The following is a 21,691-nucleotide window of genomic DNA, read 5'->3' as shown; positions in this document are numbered from 1 at the left end:
ATCAGGAAAAAGATACAAAGGTGGCACAGTGGCCGACACTGTTGCCTCAGTGCCAGGGACCCGAGTTCAATTCCTGGATTGGGTCATTGCCTGTGCGGAGTTTGCATGTTCTCCATGTGTCTGCGTGGGTTTCCTCCGGGTGCTCCGGTTTCCTCTTGCAGTCCAAAGACGTGCTGGTTAGATGCATCGGCCATGCTAAATTCTCCCTCAGTGTACCCAAACAGGCACCGGAGTGTGGCGACTAGGGGATTTTCACAGTAACTTCATTGCAGTTTTAATGTAAGCCTAGCTGTCAGTAATAAATAAAACTTCAAAAAAGTCTGAGGTCACGTACCAACCGACTCAAGAACAGCTTCTTCCCTGCTGCCATCAGACTTTTGAATGGACCTGCCTCGCATTAAGTTGATCTTTCTCTACACCCTAGCTATGACTGTAACACTGCATTCTGCACTCTCTCCTTTCCTTCTCTGTGAACGGTATGCTGTCTGTATAGCGCGCAAGAAACAATACTTTTCACTGTATCCTAATATATGTGATAACAATAAATCAAATCAAAATCAAAACCAAGACTCTGTCTGGCCTGTCAGATGGGTGCGCAAGATCTCATGGCAGCATCGGCGAAGAGAAAGGGAGGTTTCTCCTGATGTCCTGGCTTCCAGCAACCAGCTAAGATAATGGGGAAAGTGTGTTTGATTGCTTTAAATTGCTGCACCACTTTGTACTAAGATAAAAGCAAAATACTGTGGATGCTGGAATCTGAAACCGTAACAGAAAAATGCTGGAAAATATCAGCAGGTCTGACAGCGTCTGTGGAGAGAGAATAGAGCCAACGTTTCCAGTCTGGAAGACCCTTCATCAGAGCTGATAGAGTCATAGACGTTTGCAGCATGGAAACAGGCCCTTGGGCCCAACTTGTCCATGCCGCCCTTTTTTTTTAAACCCCTAAGCTAGTCCCAATTGCCCGCATTTGGCCCATATCCCTCTATACCCATCGTACCCATGTAACTGTCCAAATGATTTTTAAAAGACAAAATTGTACCCGCCTCTACTACTACCTCTGGCAGCTCGTTCCAGACACTCACCACCCTGCGTGAAAACTTTGCCCCTCTGGACACTTTTGTATCTCTCCCCTCTCAACCTTAAACCTATGCCCTCTAGTTTTAGACTCCCCTACCTTTGGGAAAATATATTAACTATCTAGCTGATCTGTGCCCCTCATTATTCTGTTGACCTCTATAAGATCACCCCTCAGCCTTCTACGCTCCAGAGAAAAGAGTCCCAGTCTATCCAGCCTCTGCTAATAACTCAAACCATCAATGCCCAGTAGCATCCTAGTAAATCTTTTCTGCACTCTTTCTAGTTTAATAATATCCTTTCTATAATAGGGTGACCAGAATTGCACACAGTATTCCAAGTGCGGCCTTACCAATGTCTTGTACAACTTCAACAAGACATCCCAACTCCTGTATTCAATGTTCTGACCAATGAAACCAAGCATGCCGAATGCCTTCTTCACCACTCTGTCCACCTGTGACTCCACTTTCAAGGAGCTATGAACCTGTACCCCTAGATCTCTTTGTTCTGTAACTCTGTTTTGCTTTTATCCAAGTGTTTAACTCACAGCCGCTTCTCTTTCCGGGAATGCCTTCCCTGAAGAAGTACCGCTCTTCCCTCCGACAGAATTTCCATTTGTAAAAGGGCTCTGACGAAAGGTCATCCAGACGCGAAATGGGCTCTATTCTCTCTCAGTAAGGAGTCTAACAACACCAGGTTAAAGTCCAACAGGTCTATTTGGTAGCAAAAGTCACTAGCTTTCGGAACGCTGCTCCGTCAGGTGCGTGGGTCTATTCTCTCTCCACAGATGCTGTCAGACCCGCTGAGATTTTCCAGCATTTTTCTGTTTTTGTTCACTTTACTTCATCTTTGTAAACATTTTTTACTTTTGTGCCTGGGGCCCCAAGTGAAAGCAGGCAGTTTCTTCAAAAGGAACTTCACAGCTCATTTCAGTAACTATTACTGAAAATTTAAATGCATCGAGCTTCTACTCCCCGGTTCACTTTTCCTACAAGTCTGAGTGCACCTCTCGAATAATTAATTGGTTCTAAAGCACTGAGGTCATGAAAGGTGCTATGTAAATATAACTTTTTGTTTCTTAAAAAATATGAACACAAGCTTAATTTTTTTTTTGAGGAGCCAACACAGGCGGCAAATGTAGGTTCAATCTCTTCTTTCCTTCACAAAGCAGAAGAAGTCAGTCACCCAAGCCGGGAATCGAACCCAGGACCCTGGCGCTGTGAGGCAGCAGTGCTAACCACTGTGCCACCATGCCGCCTCAAGCAGGTCAGTCTTGAAAGCAGGGCAGCGGAACAGGTTACGGAAGGCCCCGCAGTTTCATGCTCGATCCTGTCCCTTCGCAAGCGCATTCACTTTACGGCATCAATCAGGAGAGAGAATCTCCGCCGATTCTTTTCACCTCTCCAGCCAAGAGATGCAGAAAGAGACTGCAAATGTTCTAGACCGGTCGATTGCTGGCTGCTTCTAGAATGTTGCACTAATCTGTACCTCCAGCAGTGTGTGGGTGTGTCTGTCTGGGGGTGTGTGTGTTCCGGTGTGTGTATGGTGTTTGCAGGGGGAGGGGTGGGCGTGCTATAGTTTGAGAGTGTACGACGCAAGTTTTTTTTTCACACAGAGGGTGGTGGGTGCCTGGAACTCGCTGCCGGGGGAGGTAGTGGAAGCAGATATAATAGTGACTTCTAAGGGGCGTCTTGACAAATACATGAATAGGATGGGAATAGAGGGATATGGTCCCCGGAAGGGTAGGGGGTTTTAGTTCAGACGGGGCAGCATGGTCGGCGCAGGCTTGGAGGGCCGAAGGGCCTGTTCGCCTGTGCTGTAATTTTCTTTGTTCTATTTCAGATGCAGAGGCAGAATGAGGCGTCGCAACTCCCACCCGAGATCAGATCAGCCAGAGGGGGGGAACTGACTTCAGCAGCCTGTATCGTACAGACGGTGCGTTGCCTCACTGACCCTTGGGAGCGACTGACCTCACTCCTGAACCTTGTTGAGCAGATCACAGTTGGCAGGAGGCAAACTAGGTCACGTCCATCATCCCTGGCCATTCCTTCCCATCTGGAGCATTTCTTTTTTTTTGCTGAGTCAGTTTCTGGGGTCTAAGCAGCATTAATATTTCTTTCACGACTCATTAAAGAGTCAGTCAGCGGGGCCAGTCCCTGCCTCGGCAATAACTGCGCTCTGCTCCTCACTCTATTCTCCTCGCTCACTCATTTGTTAATGACAGATATGGAGCCTGTCAAAGCTCGGTGTCGACTGGCTAAATGGCCATGCGTGCGGAAAAGGACAGAAGAAGAAAAATGAAATCCACCCAGGTCAAGAGTTGAAAGGCAGTGGCAGCAACAATAGGACAAACCTGTCTATAAATCACCACACCGGCTGTGCGATGCCAAGACATCTTTGCAGAACTACTTGCCATCAGACAAACAACTGATATTTATAAAAGCAGGTTTAATGTCATAAAGCTCCCACAGCACTGCACGAGGGGAATCCGAGCGCAGCAGGAGTAGGCAGAAGAAGCATTCATAGAACCATAGAAAATTACAGCTCAGAAACAGGCCTTTTGGCCCTTCTTGTCTGTGCCGAACCATTTTTTGCCTAGTCCCACTGACCTGCACTTGGACCATATCCCTCCACACCCCTCTCATCCATGAACCCGTCCAAGTTTTTCTTAAATGTTAAAAGTGACCCCGCATTTACCACTTTATCCGGCAGCGCATTCCACACTCCCACCACTCTCTGCGTGAAGAAGCCCGCCCTAATATTCCCTTTAAACTCTTCTCTTTTCACCCTTAACCCATGCCCTCTGGTTTTTTTCTCCCCTAGCCTCAGCGGAAAAACATTCATACAAACTAGAAGCAGGAGGAGGCCATTCGGCCCCTCGAGCCTGCTCCGCCATTTATTTTGATCATGGCTGATCATCAAATTCAATGATGTGGAGTTGCCGACGTTGGACTGGGGTGGGGCACAGTAAGTAGTCTCACAACACCAGGTTAAAGTCCAACAGGTTTACTTGGTAGCACGAGCTTTCAGAGCGTTGTCCCTTCAACAGTTCACTCACCTGATGAAGGGGCAACGCTCCGAAAGCTTGTGCTACCAAATAAACCTGTTGGACTTTAACCTGGTGTTGTGAGACTACTTACTGCATCAAATATCCTGATTTCCCCCCCCACCATCATATCCCTTGATCCCTTTAGCCCCAAGAGCTATATCTCATTTCTTCTCGAAATCAGACAACAATTTGGCCTCAACTATTTTCTGTGGTAGTGAATTCCACACATTCGCCACCTCGCAGGTGTGGAATCTCGCAAATGTGGTGAAAAGGCACATTTGAAGAAGGCTTTCAAAGGTGGCCAGATAGCACATGGTCTTGGGGAAGGAATTCCAGAACACAGGGAAAAGTTACCAAAACTCTATCACTGATGGTGGGGAGAGGAATTGCTGATTGTCTGGGCGAGGGCCCCCCCCACCAAGATTATTCAGGAAATCTGTCCCCAGCCCAACAAAACCCTTTTACATTTGACATGACCAACACCATCCAGGCACAATGTCCAGTCACGGGTTGGTACTCTGTGGTTTCAGCTCACCTGTGTCTAGGTGGGAGTGGCTCAAGGTGAGAAATGAACAGAGAGAGAGGATTGGGCCGATGTGGATCTGTGAGTTGCCGCGTTAACACTCTGTGCTACAGCTCTGCAGCCCGTCTGTCGTGTCAGGTCTGCAATTGAAAACTGCCGTCTTGTTTACTTAACCATCAAAATACACTCTGATAGATTTGTACAGTGGTGCTGCCAGCCCCTGCGTGACCCTGACGTCAAGCAGTTTGACTTCATGGGTCTGGAGGTTTGCACAGGCTGTTGTTAGCATCGTTACCTCTCTGAAGGACATGCCCTAAATCAGAAAACTGAAATCTGTTATCACCAGCAATTTGAGATTGATGCAAGTTAATGGGGACGTGGATTCAAATTTTAGTTCAGAATTCAAGTTTAGGGCAGCACGGTGGCACAGGGGTTAGCGCTGCTGCCTCACATCGCCAGGGAGCCCCGGGTTAGATTCCCGGCTTGGGTCACTGTCTGTGCGGAGTCTGCACGTTCTCCCCATGTCTGCGTGGGTTTCCTCCAGGTGCTCTGGTTTCCTCCCACACTCCAAAGATATGTGGGTTAGGTGGATCGGCCATGCTACATTGCCCTTTAGGGTCCAAAGATAGGTGGGTTAGGTGGATCGGCCATGCTACATTGCCCTTTAGGGTCCAAAGATAGGTGGGTTAAGTGGATCGGCCATGCTACATTGCCCTTTAGGGTCCAAAGATAGGTGGGTTAGGTGGATCAGCCATGCTACATTGCCCTTTAGGGTCCAAAGATAGGTGGGTTAGGTGGATCGGCCATGCTACATTGCCCTTTAGGGTCCAAAGATAGGTGGGTTAGGTGGATCGGCCATGCTACATTGCCCTTTAGGGTCCAAAGATAGGTGGGCTAGGTTGATTGGCCGTGTTAAATTGACCCTAGTGTCAGGGGATTAACGGAGTAAATACATGGGGTTTCGGGAACAGGACCTGGGTGGGATTGTAGTTGGTGCAGACTCGATGGGCCGAATGGCCTTCTTCTGCACTGTAGGGATTCTATGACCTCTATGAATCGGGTGGGGGGTTTCCATGCTATAGAAGCATAGAGACCCCTGAGGACAACACACATGGACAATCTTGGTTTGCCGGGTAAAAAATACCACCTGGTGGCATTCATAGAAGGGAAAGGTTATTTAAGTCTGCAATAAGTACGCTGTCTATCGCTGAGGAAAAGCCCCGTGGGTCTGGTATGTGTGAGCCTCAGCATAAATCAGTGCCTTCTAAAGAAAGATGAGTATTTTTCAAAAAGAACCCAAGTCCCACTGCTCCACTGGTGCTGAGCTGAGCTCACTACAAGTCATGCAGTTTATAAAAAAAAAATCTGACAGTACTCAGAGGACGAACGCGACTCACATCACACCCAAGGAATAAACAAAACAACAAACTGACAGCAACGCAGCACAGGGCTAATTGGAGCAGTGTCAGAAACTAATGACTCAAAAGACAATCAAGTTACGGATTAGGTATGCCTCACCAGAGTCGTACCAGCATTGTTAATACACACCATGAAACACCATCTACCGAGGTTACACGTCTGCAGGTGTTACCATTTGAGGGATAACTCTTTTGTTAAATCTGCCAGATGTTTGTACGCAGTTTCAGTGACAAATGATCAGATTTAGCTGTGGTGTTGGGACACCTATTTCTATTCTAAACGGAGTGCGTCAAAAGCATCAGCTTCAAGAATCCGAAAATAATATACTGGGATGTTAATTGGCACACTCCAACTGTTGGCCCAAGGGAGATGAATTAACTGATTAATTATCAGGGAATGAATGAATCAATGATCTTCTGGTTGAATATGTTATGTACCACTTGCCAACTGAGCAGAGGGTTTCTTTTCTCCTTCAGTTGGTGAGCTCACTGCCGGGTACAAAGTAACACCAGAGAATGATACCAGAAGGTCCAGCCCTCAGATAAATTGGTGGATCTCAGCGTCACAGAGCTCACTGAGCGCTGCCCGCTTTGGTCGAAAAGCCTGTCAGCCATCTCCGTCATGGATCACATGCAAAGAATAACTAATGGGATGAGCTAGCCCACGGGTGGAGTGGTGGCTGGCACTGCTGTCTCACAGTGCCAGGGCCGGGTTCGATTCCCGGCTTGGAGTCTGCACGTTCTCCCCGTGTCTGCGTGGGTTTCCTCCGGGTGCTCCGATTTCCTCCTACAGTCCGAAAGACGTACTGGTTAGGGTGCATTGGCCGTGCTTAATTCTCCCTCAGTGTACCCGAACAGGTGCCGGAGTGTGTGGCGACTAGGGGATTTTCACAGTAACTTCATTGCAGTGCATTGCAGTAAGCCGACTTGCAACACTAATAAATAAACTTAAACATGGGTGATGCCCGCAAGAGAGGAATGGAGCAAACTAGAACACTGGACTGTTCAAGGCTGGAGCCACCATTGAGAGTTAAAGAGCATTAGTTCCCCTCTCGAGAAGAGATTTTGGAAACTATATCGCGACCTTCAGATTGCTTCAATATTCACAACTTTAAGGAATTTTAACTTCAGTTTCCTATTTAAGGATTCTCAAAGCTATACACGCTTACAATAGAGAAAAGTGTTCAAACACCTAGTCAAGGCTAATAGTTTCTCCTTTGAAGTGGGGAATAACATTAGCAGAGCTACACCTCTCAAACAGTACCAATTGCATAAATGTAGTCTTGCTAGATAGTGCTTCTAAACAGTGTCACTGATGTATGAACCCTGTAGGGCTCACTCTGGTGAGGCATACCTAATGTGTAACTCAGTTCCTTTTGGATAAAGCCTATACAAACCACAAGCTATGTGGCTAAGAACTTCAATCTTTCCTCCAAGAATAACAATCAGAGTTTGCACTTTGCTCTAGATATACTGCTTACCCAAATGCCAATGTGATGATCTGTATGAATTAATATTTCTCTTCTTTTGCCATGTCAAGTCATGCTGCATCGTTCATTACCAACAAGTTGAGTATATTAGCCTTTATAGGCGGAGTTGACTCTGGTTAGCGCTGCTGCCTCACAGCGCCAGGGACCCGGGTTCGATTCCCAGTTGGGGTCACTCTCTGTGCGGAGTTTTCACGTTCTCCCCGTGTCTGCGTGGGTTTCCTCCGGGTGCTCCGGTTTCCTCCCACAGTCTGAAAGACGTGCTAGTTAGGTGCATGGGCCATGCTAAAATTCTCCCTCAGTGTACCCAAACAGAGTGTGGCAACTAGGGGATTTTCACAGTAACTTCACTGCAGTGTTAATGTAAGCCGACTTGTGACACTAATAAATAAGATAAAATGTTTTCTATGCTACAATAATAAATACACTTCAGAATTATTTTGCTGGCTATAAAGAGCTTTGGAAGGCCTTGAGGTTGTGAAAGGCGCTATAGAAATGCAAGTTTTGCTAACTTTCGGGCCTGCTGCAATTGTGAGCAATCTGTGCAGAATATTTTTACCTCCTTTGCTGTTGGGGATTCAGTCTTCAACTGGACAGCTGAAACCAGGAACTTGATTTAAGTTTATTTATTAGTGTCGCAAGTAAGCTTACATTAACACTGCAATGAAGATACTGTGAAATTCCCCTAGTCGCCACACTCCGGCGCCTGTTTGGGTACACCACGGGAGAATTTAGCACAGCCAATGCACCTAACCTGCACATCTTTGGACTGTGGGAGGAAACCAGAGCACCCGGAGGAAACCCACGCAGACACGGGGAGAATGTGAAAACTCCACACAGACAGTGACTCAAGCTGGGAATTGAACCCGGGTCCCTGGCGCTGTGAGGCAGCAGTGCCAACCACTTTGATTGTTGGAAAGAATGCAATCAGCTGCCCCCACCATCTGCACCACACTCCCAACCCAACTACGCAGTGCAATCATAGAATCCTACAGTGCAGGAGGAGGCCATTCTGCCCATCGAGTCAGCACCAACCACAATCCCACCCAGGCCCTATCCTCACAACCCCATGTAATTACCCTAGCTCGTCCCCCTGACAGTAACGGATAATTTAGCATGGCCAATCAACCTAACCCACAAACCTAACTCCAGAAAGCGGAGCACCCGGAGGAAACCCAAGCAGACATGGGGAGAATGTACAAACTCCACACAGACAGTGACCCAAGCCGGGAATCGAACCTGGGTCTCTAACACTGTGAGGCAGCAGTGCTAACCACTGTGCTGCCTAATATACGCACTTTTTTCCCTCATCGCCCTTCCTAAGAATTATATTGGGTACTAATTCATAGGGAGTAACCATGACAGCGAAGATAGGAGAAACGTAATCACTGGTCGAAGTAGTCATACTTTATGTGTGAGCTCGAAATTTGGGTGTCAGTAAGCTATTCAACTGAGAGGCATCACAAATGAGCCTGATCCTCTCCTTACCCAATATTCATATGTGCTTACCAACAGCGGTCACTGCCAGAGATCAGCAGAAAGGTCCTTAAGGTGATGTATTCTTTTCTCAGTCCACATGTACTGACCGGACCTCACCACTCACCTGATGAAGAAGCAGCGCTCTGAAAACTTGTGATCCCAAATAGACCTGTTGGACTATAACTTGGTGGTGTGAGACCTCTTACTGTGCCCACATGTGCTGATGACAGTTGTAGGATGCAGTTTGAGTATAAAATCTGTGTGTGTTTGATAATGTTGGTCTTCAAAGTGTCGAGTGGGTGCGAGGGCGGGAAGGAATGCACACTAGCAAAGTGCCGACTTCAGAGCTGTGGACAGAGAACCATACTCCACAAGACATAGGAGCAGAATTAGGCCACTCGGCCCATCGAGTCTGCTCCGCCATTCAATCACGGCTGATACTTTTCTCATCCCCATTCTCCTGCCTTTTCCCCACAATCCCTGATCCCCATATTAATCAAGAACCTATCTATCTCTGTCTTAAAGACACTCAATGACCCGGCCTCCACAGCCTTCTGCGGCAAAGAGTTCCACAGATTCACCACTCTCAGGCTGAAAAAATTCCTCCTCATCTCTGTTTTAAAGGATCGTCCCTTCAGCCTGAGGTTGTGCCCTCTGGTTCTAGTTTTTCCTACTGGTGGAAACATCCTCTCCACGTCCACTCTATCCAGGCCTCGCAGTATCCTGTAAGTTTCAATAAGATCCCCCTCCTCATCCTTCTAAACTCCAACGAGTGCAGACCCAGAGTCCTCAACCCTTCCTCATTGTAAAGGATTTGCAGTCTCAAAAACCCCGCGACCATACCGTACCTCCACAAAGTTGGTGTGTTTGGCATCACGGACAGTGACCACAGCGTGAACCTCCTCAATTAACTTCTGCTTTTCATCATCATCAAACTGCATGTACCACTTAGCCAAGCGGGTCTTCCCAGCACGGTTCTGAATCAGGATGAAACGGATCTGGAGAGAGAAAAAGTAAACTGGTAAACTGGCTGTGGTACCACCTTCAGACTGAATTAGTGCCCATGGGGGAAATGTTTTAAAAAATTTATCTTTATTGAAGATTTCTCTCATTTTTACAAAACAACGCAAACCCTCAAAAACTGGTACAGGACAACTTTATCATTTTTCCGCCCGTACTTACAGAGAAAGGTAGGAAAACACAGACCTATTCGGTTCCGATTATTACAAAACAATGCCTTTTCCCAGGATACATGATTGGTCCATACATTTACAGGTGTAAGTCAGAGATTATTTGTCCCCAAAATAACATAAATATTTTTTAAAATATGCATCGCCCATGAGGGCATTCCTCACCAACTGTGAGGACTCGTAGGATCATACCCACAACCTCTCCACCAAGCCACTTAGTGGGCAGCAAGGTGGCACAGTGGTTAGTACGGCTGCCTCAACAGCGCCAGGGACCCGGGTTCCATTCCGGACTTGGGTCACTATCTGTGCAGAGTCTGCACGTTCTCCCCGTGTATGTAGGAGTTTCCTCCGGTTTCCTTTCACAGTCTGAAAAGACGTGCTGGTTAGGTGAATTGGCCGTGCTAAATTCTCCCTCGGTGTACCCGAACAGGCGCCGGAGTGTGGCGCCTAGGGGATTTTCACTTCATTGCAGTGTTAATGTAAGCCTACTTATGACACTAATAAATATACTTACCCAGCCCCCTGCAGTGGCGCTACTCATATTAGCCATGACTAGATTAAAGGATATCATATAATATATTCCACCATTATAAATGCAGGGATTATTAGAGAAGATGGATGAATATCACAGAGCCCTCCTCAAACAGAAGGAGTTCGCTCAGGGGTGCATTCCATCAAAGATAAATGGATGTCCCTGGCAAAATTAGTCACAGTGCTCATTTACTAGATCAGCCTGGTCAATATGATAAGTAACATTACGGAAATGTAATGACAAGGGGTGCAGCCCAAGATTAACGATGCTGCAGATTGTGTTCCCAAATCATGGCTTCCCGCAGAGTTTAAGAAGGCCAATCCCAGTAGGATTGCTGAAAATCTTTGAGGATCCATTGTACGAAACCCTCAGAGCAGCATCATTCCGATATCTTTCAGAGGTTTTCTAACTTCCTCGAAATCTCTGCGCCTCTGTGGTATCACACAGTAAGAGTTTTAACAACACCAGGTTAAAGTCCAACAGGTTTATTTGGTAGCAAATGCCATTAGCTTTCGGAGCGCTGCTCCTTCGTCAGATGGAGTGGAAATGTCAGATGGAGTGGAAATAGGCACATTTCCACTCCATCTGACGAAGGAGCAGCGCTCCGAAAGCTAATGGTATTTGCTACCAAATAAACCTGTTGGACTTTAACCTGGCGTTGTTAAAACTCTTACTGTGTTCACCCCAGTCCAGCGTCAGCATCTCCACCTCTGTGGTATCGCCATTGAGAAGTGTTGGGAGAACGAGACCTTGGCTCCATCATAGATCAAGGCCCCCCTACATCAAGGCCGCTTCCAATACTCGTTGGCGATCCCTGAAGTTATGAAAATGCATGATAATAGACTGGGGTCATTGGAGTCCGTACGGAGTACCACTGTGACAAGTGAAGTACTCCTTGTATCCTTTAGGCATCTTGCAAAGCATGTTCCCCTCCAATTTGCCCATACTATGTGTAGGGCTTTTTCTCCAGACTGCTACTCCCGTTCTTCTGAAGCAGCCTCAGAACAGGGCAGCTATATTGGTAACTGGGTAGCAGTCAAGCGTGGAAAAGCCAATAGGACTCTTCCATTTCTCACCGAGGAGCACCGAGATGAAATGAAGCAACACCCACAGGATGAGATTAATGATTACAGTACAGGCCAGGGATCAAAGCTGCAATTAGTTTTGGTCTCAATGGCCTAATAAAATTCTCATTGTTTTCGAAGAAAAGCAGCAAGTAGATGAACAAAGACAAATGACAACTAGGAAACATCTAACCACTAGTATCTTTAAACCATGTTGAATGGTTTTTTTCACTGAATATATAGGAAAAATAAACTGTTCTGTTGGACTGGTTCAAAATATACTGTAAGAAGTCTCACAACACCAGGTTAAAGTCCAACAGGTTTATTTGGTAGCAAAAGCTAGTGGCTTTTGCTACCAAATAAACCTGTTGGACTTTAACCTGGTGTTGTTAGACTTCTTACTGTGTTTACCCCAGTCCAATGCCGGCATCTCCACATCAAAATATACTAACAGCAGGAGATTGTGCTGCGTCCAAATTGGATTGTTTCTGTAAATGAGCAACATACGTCTCAAATTGGTTTTCAAAAACTGGTATGGAAGTCCAATCCTTGAGAATTGGTTGGCCCATTCTTTCAAGCTTTTGGTCACTGTCTGTGTGGAGTTTGCATGTTCTCCCCGTGTCTGTGTGGGTTTCCTCTCTCAGTCCAAAGGTGTGCGGGCTTGTGAATTAGCCATGCTAAATTGCCCCTTAATGTCTAAAGGTGTGTAGGTTAGGTGGATTGGCCATGCTAAATTGCCCCGTAGTGTCAGGGTGATTAGCAGGATAAATACGTGGGATTACAGGGATAGGGCCTGGGTGGGACTGTTGTCAGTGCAGGCTCGATGGGCCGAATGACCTCCTTCTGTACTGTAGGGATTCTATGAGCTGGCCTCTGGAACTGTGGAAGAGTTAAATTGCCTGGATCCACACAATGGAGGAAGATTGAGAGGGTTCCTCACACTTAGAGGGCGTATGTGACTCCAACATCAAGTGGACATGACGTATATGTGTGCACACTTTCAGAAGGCTCTTCCAGCAATTCTCCACCATGTGATAGGATGCAAAAGAAAATACCTTTCGCTCATTTGAAACACCTGAATTCCCACCTAATGTGTCGGTGCAGACTCAATGGGCCGAAGGGCCTCTTCTGCACGGTACAATTCTATGATTCTCATCTCTTCCTATTTTTGTCAACACATTCCCACCAATCAGTACACCCCTGATCTATTCTCCTGTTCACCCTAAGCTGCCATTCTTTATGCACCTTCTTCTGCCTGAACCGTGACTGTGTTGATATAAGATTTACTACTCTATCTAACTGTAAAGTTCATTGATTAGTGTCACATGTAGGCCTACAGTAATCTCATTGCAGTGTTAATGTGAAAGTCCCCTTTTCGCCACACTCCGCACCTGTTCGGGTACACTGAGGGAGAACTTAGCGCGGCCAATGCACCGAACCAGCGCGTCTTTCAGACTGTGGGGAAAACCAGAACATCCGGAGGAAACCCATGCAGACACGGGGAGAATGTTCAGACTCCACACAGACAGTGACCCAAGCCCGGAATCGAATCCTGGTCCCAGATGCTGTGAGGCAGCAGTGCCAACCCCCGTGTCACCACGCCACCCCACTTGTGATGATAATGTGCCTTTAAGAAATATATTTATATCATGTTTCTTTTAAGAGGCAGTGTTTTCTTGCAAGGAGTCGAGTTGTCTGAAGGAACATGCAGCTCCATGCTGAGACTGCAGGATAATAACTCATTTTAGCTAATGGTGTGTTTGTTGAAACAGAGTTAATGCATTTGTGTTTACTTGGGTTTCCCCCCTGGGGTTTCAGAATAGGGTTTTGATGAGATGGATTGACAGAGTCATGTGACAATGGGAGGAGCTAAGCTTGCAGGAAAAAAAAAACACAGTTTCTCTTTTGTCTTAAAACTGAGTTCCTGTCTGGTCCTGAAAGCAGCAAGATGTGTGTGTGTCTCTCTCTCCCCCCACTCTCTCTGGAGGGCATCTTGGAGCTAGGACTGGCAACCCAAGTACAAGCACGTAAGCCAGTGTTTTGCTAACTGATTTTGAAGAGGGGTTTGAGTCTATAAGAGGAATATTGCTTGAATTGGAACTCATAGGGGTAGATTAGCAGTTAAGAATTGTATCTTGTCACGTTTAAGGATTGTTCAATTGTTAAATGTTAAGCTAATTCATTTGTTATCGTTAAACTTTGTTAAATAAAGTTTGTTTTGACAAAAGCTTCCCGGTGTGGCAGTAGAATCACGCTGGAGTGAAACATCATATTCCCACATTAATGCCAAACTAGCAAATGGTTGGGATTTAGTCGGACTTCATAATATACCATGGGGCTTCTGATCCTTAACCTAACAAACTAAAAAAATGTTCCTCCGATGTGGCTGTAGAGATTAGAACATGATCCAATCATCGCAGAGTAGGATAATAATAGCCTCTGTCCTATTTTTGTGACAATAGTGTTAATATGCCAGTCTAGTTTAGAATTTGGTGAATGGTAACCCAGAGCATGTTGATGATGGTAGATGTTTGAAAATATAATTCAAGGGATGTGGGCAACATTCATTGCCATACCTAATTGCCCTTGAGAAGGTGGTGGCGAGCCACCTTCTTGAACCGCTGCAGTCCATGTGGTGCAGGTACACCCACAGTGCTGTTAGGGAGGGAGTTCCAGGATTTTGACCCAGCGACAGTGAAGCAACGACGACATATTACCAAGGCAGGATGGTGATTAGCTTGGAGGGAAACTTCCACGTATGTCTAAGGGCAATGCCATAAAAGATAAAAGGCCTCTAGGTTCTAATTAATGATCATTAGGGGAGGCGATGGCCTAGTGGTATTATCACTAGACTATTAATCCAGAAACTCAGCTAATATTCTGAGGACCCGGGTTCGAATCCCGCCACGGCAGATGGTGGAATGTGAATTGAATTAAAAAATATCTGGAATTAAGAATCTACTGATGACCATGAAACCATTGTCGATTGTCGGAAAAATCCATTTGGTTCACTAATGTCCTTTAGAGAAGGAAATCTGCCGTCCTTACCCGGTCTGGCCTACATGTGACTCTTGACCCACATCAATGTAGTTGACTCTCAACTGCCCTCCAAGGGCAACTAGGGATGGGCAATAAATGCTGGCCCAGCCAGTGATGTCCATGTCCCATGAATATAAAAAAAATATGAATTAATGTAGCAGCTGGAGGTGGTTGGGTTGAGGACACTTCCCAGAGGAAGGTCTGTGATGACTTTTGACAGCCTTTGACAACCACCCCCTCTTTGTATCAGGTATGACTCCAGTGGATCCTTTTACCTTGGCTCTCCATTGACTGGTTGTGCGAGGCTTCCTCACTGTTATACTCCAGTCATGTACAGCCTAGATTTTGGAAGCAGCAACTCCCACCTCTCCTCTGGCATTTGTGTCTGGGTCAAAGCTGTGAGAATGTTCGGAGCCACAGTTCTAGCGAAACCCAAAAGGAGCTACAGATTATAGGTGCGTTGGGGTTGCTTGATGGAACTAGTTTTGACTCCTTCCATCACTTTCCTAGTGATTGGGAGGATGCTGGTATAAGGTTGGGTTAGATTTATCCTGGTTTCTACAGACAGGATATAGATGGGCAATCTTCCATATTGTCAGATAGATGCCAGCACCTTAGCTACCGCAGAACAGCTTAGCTAAGGGAGCGGCTATTCAAGCACATAGGCTTTCGTGCTACCATTTCCCAGAGTACCAAAACTGGGGACTCCTCACCTTTCACAGCTTTCTTTGCCTCCTGCAAGCAAAACTAAAACCTGCAGTTACCCATTTGCAACCTCTACCTTTTGACTCTTAACCTTACTGATACACCATAGTGTAGGTCTTAGCCCATCAATAACTTTGGTAATTAAATAACATTCAATCTGCATTAGACAACTTGCATACCTGGGTACCAGGTACAGAGTTGAAAGTGTAGCAGACTAATCTTGAAACATGTTAGACAAGATAAGGGGGTTTAAAGTCTGCATCGCCTCTATTCTCAAAGTCAAAAACCAAGCCTGCGTTCCTCCATTTTGTGGCCTCTTTTGCAACCTCAATTTTCATTGTATTATCATTGGTAGCTTTGCCTTCAGCTGCCTGGGCCCTAAGCTCTGCAGGTCCCTCCCTGAACCTCTCCAGGTTCTTTCCTCCTTCTTGCACATAGCTCAAAACCTACCTCTTTGATTAATATAATCCCTTGCGGCTCAATGCCAAATTCTGTTCGACAACATATCTGGGAAGCACTTTGCACTGTTTTATGATGCTTAAGGCAGGATATGAATACAGGTTGTTGTTGTTGTCGCAGAAGTATCATAGAATCCCTACAGTACAGAAGGAGGCCATTCAGCCCATCGAGTCTGTACCGACCACAATCCCACCCAGGCCCTTTTCCCACAACCCCACACATTTACCCTGCTAGTCCCCCCTGACACTAGGGTCAATTTAGCATGGCCAATCAACCTAGCCCGCACACCTTTGGATTGTGGGAGGAAACCGGAGCACCCGGAGGAAACCCACGCAGACACGGGGAGAACATGCAGACTCCGCACAGACAGTGACCCAAGCCGGGAATCGAACCCGGGTCCCTGGCGCTACGAGGCAGCAGTGCTAACCCACTGTGCCACACACTTACCTTCAGCCTACCTTTAAGCTATTTTCCACATAATGATTAAGCAGTTTAGCTATTTCCTGATGGTGGAATGAGAGCAGTGGCAGGGTGTGTGGGAGGGGACCTGCCCATCAGTGATTACAGGTTCTAAACAGCACCACCCAGCCTTCACTTCCTCAACCAGCACAAGCTTTCAGTATCATTTTCCATTTACAATTCAAATACACGCCCAAGTTACAATTCCCCAGGATTTTCTGCACGGCGTGAAAAGGACAACCAGAAGGCCAGTCGGACGCTCATAGCTCCACTGCAGTGATGCTTGCCAGCATTGATATGAAGACCCTAAATATCGATTTTCATATCTGGGGAGACATTAGTCAAAGACAGAGGGAAATGGGAACATCACCTATTGGCCAGCATGTGCCAACATGATGATCAGTAGCAATTATAGCTTGGCAACAGGCACCAGCATCAAAAACAACCTGATAACCACCTCGCATAGCAGAACTTACCTCTTATAGACTTGGTCTCCTCAACCATCAGCAGAAGGGCACCATACGAAACTATTCAACCCCCCCCCCCCCACCAGGTTCATTCCACGTCCATTATCTTACGGAGATGGAAGGACGCCAACAACGATCGGGGATCTTCACAGTAACTTCATTGCAGTGTTAATGTAAGCCTACTTGTGATACGAATGAATAGATTTTCATTCTAAATTTAAAATTTATTTATTCGTATCACAAGTAGGCTTACAGACTGTGAAAATCCTCTAGTCACCACACTCCCGCTCTTGTTTGGGTACACTCGGGGAGAACTTAGCACAGCCGATGCACCCTAACCAGCACGTCTTTTCGGACCGTGGGAGGAAACCGGAGCACCCGGAGGAAACCCACGCAGACACGGGGGGAATATGTAGACTCCATACAGACAGTGACCCAAGCCAGGAATCGAACCCGGGGTCCATGGCGCCGTGAGGCAGCAGTGCTAACCACTGTGCCACCGTGCCGCCCACTCTGCCGAAAGGCTTGCTCTCATATATATCACAGTTGTTTCTGCCTTCTCCCTCAACCCAAGACCATTTGTTCACTCTCTGCTGCTCGAGAAAGGGTTACATCAGCAAACTATTTGTGCCTATACCATTAAGTGCACTCCACCCTTTTAATTACGAGGAACAAGTTGGGCTGGAACATGTTACATGGAAACCAGTGGATATCTGGAAATGATTATAAGACGGGGGTATTCAATAACAGAGTGAACTCAAGGCTTTAATCATACTGAGGCATTAAAAGCAACACAGTGAACTGCAGATAGTTTATAACCTCTGTCTGAACCCCAAATGTAGGATATGGTCTTCAATCCTCTGCTTGCTACCAATTAACACCGAGTAAAATTTCAAACAAATCTTCGAAATAGGACGCAAGATTAATCAATCAGGAGTGCACTTCCAACTCTGTTTCCCTCTCCTAATGAAGGTTCGGAGTTGTGATTGGGGGATAGTTTCACGGATGCTGGCTGTCCGCCAGTTCTTTGGCACTCTTGATAAGCCTGGACAGTTTCACCAATGGGGGAGTAAGGGGCTAATCTCGCCCCCTTCCCTCAGCTTCCGTGCAGGAACATTTTCCAGTCGGGACCATTTGAAATTGCCCCGAAGTAGAAACCCCAGGCAATTGCCCAAAGTTGATCACAGCAACAGTACCAAATCAGCAAACTCAACACAGACCAAGAACTGAACTAGGGACCTTGTGGTCTGGATGATGCAATTGCAGAACGGACGGTGCATTTACCTATGAAGTTCGTGGCAGGGGTTGATAAACCGATGCTTATAAAGTGAATTTTTCAAATCAAAGACCACTGCCAGCTAGAAGGACAAGGGTCGCGGTCACTTGCTGCAAGTTCCCTTCCGAGTCACTCATCATCTTAACTTGGTACATATCACCATTCCTTCACAGTCGCTGGATCAAAATCCTGGAATAGCCTCCGTAACGGCACTGTGCTTGTTCCTACAACACAGGGACTGCAGCGATTCAAGGCGGCGACACACCACTACCTCATCAAGTGGTACTAGGGATGGGCAATAAATGTTGGCCCAGCCAGCGACATCCACATCCCATGAATGAAATTTAAAAATAGCAACCCACCTTGGCAAAAGTTTTATGGGGGGGGGTTTGCGGGCAGCAGCTTAGGATGCCCAAGAGCCAACACATAGTTTATACAGTCCAAATTTGAACAGTTTCCAGTTTTGCAACAGCAGCTTTCAACATCAACCTCACTCGGAACATTCTTGGCCATGTAATTCATGAAGCAACATTTTCTCAGGGTTCCCATCTCGCCCGCAGATAAGCATGTGGAAGCTTTTAAGTAGCGCTACAGCTTGTCTCATTCCAACCCAATCATATAATGTCCACATTTTGAAGGTGAATCACTGTGCATAGGGAGGAGACGGTGGCATAGTGGTCATGTCACAAGACTAGCAACTAGGCTAATGCCCTGAAGGCATGGATTCAAATCCCACCACGGCAATTGCTGGAATTTAAATTCAACTACTAAAATGGGGAATTGAAAGCTAGTCTCGGTAATGGTGACCATGAAACTATCAATTATCATAAAACTTACCTGGTTTGCTACTTCCCTTTCGAGAAGGAAATGTGTCATCCTTACCTGGTCTGGCCTACATGTAACTCCAAGTCCACAGGAATGTAGTTGATTTTTAATTGCCCTCTGAAATGTCTCAGCAAGGCACTCAGTTCAAGCGATTAGGGATGGGCAAGAAATGCTGGCCTTGCCCCATGGAAGAACATAGAAAGAACTTGCTCTGAACAGGTGGCTATGAAGCAGACTGCAGTGCAGCAGGCTGCCGAGAATCACTCTCCATGTTCACATCAGAAACAAGAGTAGGCCATTCAGCCCCTTTGGGTTCGCTCCACAAAAACATTTTTTTTATTGTTCGTGGAACATGGGCGTCGCTGGCTGGGTCAGCATTTATTGCCCATCCCTAGTTACCCGAGGGCAGTTGCGAGTCAACCGCATTGCTGCGGCTCTGGAGTCACATGTAGGCCAGACCGGGTAAGGACGGCAGATTTCCTTCCCCAAAGGAACCAGATGGATTTTTCCGACAATGGTTTCATGATCATCAGTAGATTTGAATTCCAGATTTTTCTTATGGAATTCAAATTCCACCATCTGCCATGGCGGGATTCGAACCCGGGTCCCCCAGAACATTAGCTGAGTTTCTGGATTAATAGTCTAGTGATAATACCACTAGGCCATCGCCTCCCCTGTTAAATTATATCACGTTGATCTCCATGTATCCATCTTTGGTCCATTTCCCCAATGAAAAAAGTCCACAAAATTGAAAGTTTCACTTCTTTCACGGTGAGTATTTAAATTTAACATCTCTTGGCCCTGATGGCTATTCCCCGACAAAGGAAGTTTGAGTGAAAAATAACACGCATTCAAAAGAAAAAAGTTTATTTATTAGTCACAAGTAGGCTTACATTAACACTGTAATGAAGTCACTGTGAAATTCCCCTAGTCGCCACACTCCGGCACTTGTTCGGGTACACCGAGGGAGCAATTTAACAAGGCCAACGAACCTAACCAGCACATCTTGAGACTGTGGGAGGAAACCAGAGCACTTGGAGGAAACCCACGCAGACATGGGGAGAACGTGCAAACTCCACACAGACAGTGACCCCAGCCGGGCATCGAACCTGGGTCCCTGGCGCTGTGGGGCAACAGTGCTAATCTCCGTGCTGCCCCAAAAGATTGAACTGAACATGACACATTCCCCACCCTCCTCCCCAAACAGAACACATAGACTCATACATTCGCACACACACCCTATTCCTTCAAATCCCTCAGGTGAAATACTTGGTGGGTGTTTAGGATTTAGTGTCTAATTAAGTGCAGCATTCTACAGATTACGGTAATACATGTCTGAACACTGTCATTACTGAAACATTCTTCAATGGATTAGATTTTAGTTCATCATTTAAGACGTCACTTTGTCTTAGCCCAAATGCACCTAATTTGCCTACCTCGAATTATAATAATTACATAAGTGACTGGGCGGTTTATTCGCCATCTAGGAAACATTTATGCCTTGGCATTTAAAATGGTTAAAAAAAAACAATTGATTCATTTTCTTCAGAATATAGGAACAGGGGTAAGCCTTTTAGCCCCTTGAGCTTGTTCCTGTCATTCAATGAGATCATGGCTGATCTCATTACCCTATATCCCTTAGTACATTTGGTGAACAAAGACCTATCAATCTCCGATTTGAAATTCACAATTGATTTTGCATCAATTTGTTGTTGGAATTATACAGGGCCTTGGTGAGGCCTCACCCTAGAGTATTGTGTGCAGTTTTGGTCTCCTTTTCTGAGGAAGGGTGTTCTTGCTCTCGACGGAGTGCAGCAAAGGTTTGCCATCTGGGGATGGCAGGACTGATGTATGAGGAGAGATTGACTAGGTTAGGATTGTTTTCGCTGGAGTTCAGGTGAATGGGGGGTAGGGGGGGAATCTCATAGAGACTTACAAAATTCTAACAGGTCTAGACAGGGTAGATGCAGGGAGGATATTCCCGATGGTGGGGGTGTCCAGAACCAGGGGTCTCAATCTGAGGATTCAGGGTAGACCATTTAGGACGGGGATGAGGAGACATTTCTTCACCCAAAGAGTGGTGAGCCTGTGGAATTCATTACCCCAGGAAGTAGTTGATGCCAAAACATTGGATGTATTCAAGAGGCGGCTGGATATAGCACTTGGGGCGAATGGGATCAAAGGTTATGGGGAGAAAGCAGGATTAGGCTATTGAGTGGGATGAACAACCATGAATATAATGAATGGCAGAGCAGGCTCGAAGGGCCAAATGGCCTCCTCCTAACTTCTATGTTTCAATCGCTGTTGGTGAAGGACAATTCTAAATTTTTACTCCCCTTTGTTTGTCGAGGTGTTTCCTAACTTCAATCTTGAAAGGCCAGGCTTGAACCTTTGGGCTAAGAGACATAGAAACATAGAAAGTAGGCGTAGGCCATTCAGCCTTTGAGCCTGCTCCACCACTCAACATGATCATGGCTGATTCTCTATCTCAATGTCGCACTCCCCATGCTCTCCCCGTACGCCTCGACACCTTTAGAGTTTAGAAATTCATTTTCTTCTTCAACATATTCAGTGTCTTGGCCTCCACAGCTTTGTGTTCCACAGAATTCCACAGGTTCACCACCATCCGAGTGAAGAAGTTTCTC

The 21,691-nt window shown here is 46.3% G+C and overlaps 1 protein-coding gene across 1 annotated transcript in view; it reads right to left on the bottom strand.

The window, feature by feature from the left end:
* Window positions 1-21,691, bottom strand: part of ap2s1 (adaptor related protein complex 2 subunit sigma 1) — a 59,110-nt gene that overhangs the window by 19,615 nt on the left and 17,804 nt on the right. The window contains exon 2 of the mRNA XM_078241786.1: window positions 9,879-10,028. Coding sequence (XP_078097912.1) covers window positions 9,879-10,028 — 150 coding nt within the window. The remainder of the gene's footprint in view (window positions 1-9,878; window positions 10,029-21,691) is intronic.

This window comes from Mustelus asterias, chromosome 24, assembly GCF_964213995.1.
Source record: "Mustelus asterias chromosome 24, sMusAst1.hap1.1, whole genome shotgun sequence".
Classification (NCBI taxonomy): domain Eukaryota; kingdom Metazoa; phylum Chordata; class Chondrichthyes; order Carcharhiniformes; family Triakidae; genus Mustelus; species Mustelus asterias.
This window is presented reverse-complemented; position numbering and strand designations above follow the sequence as displayed.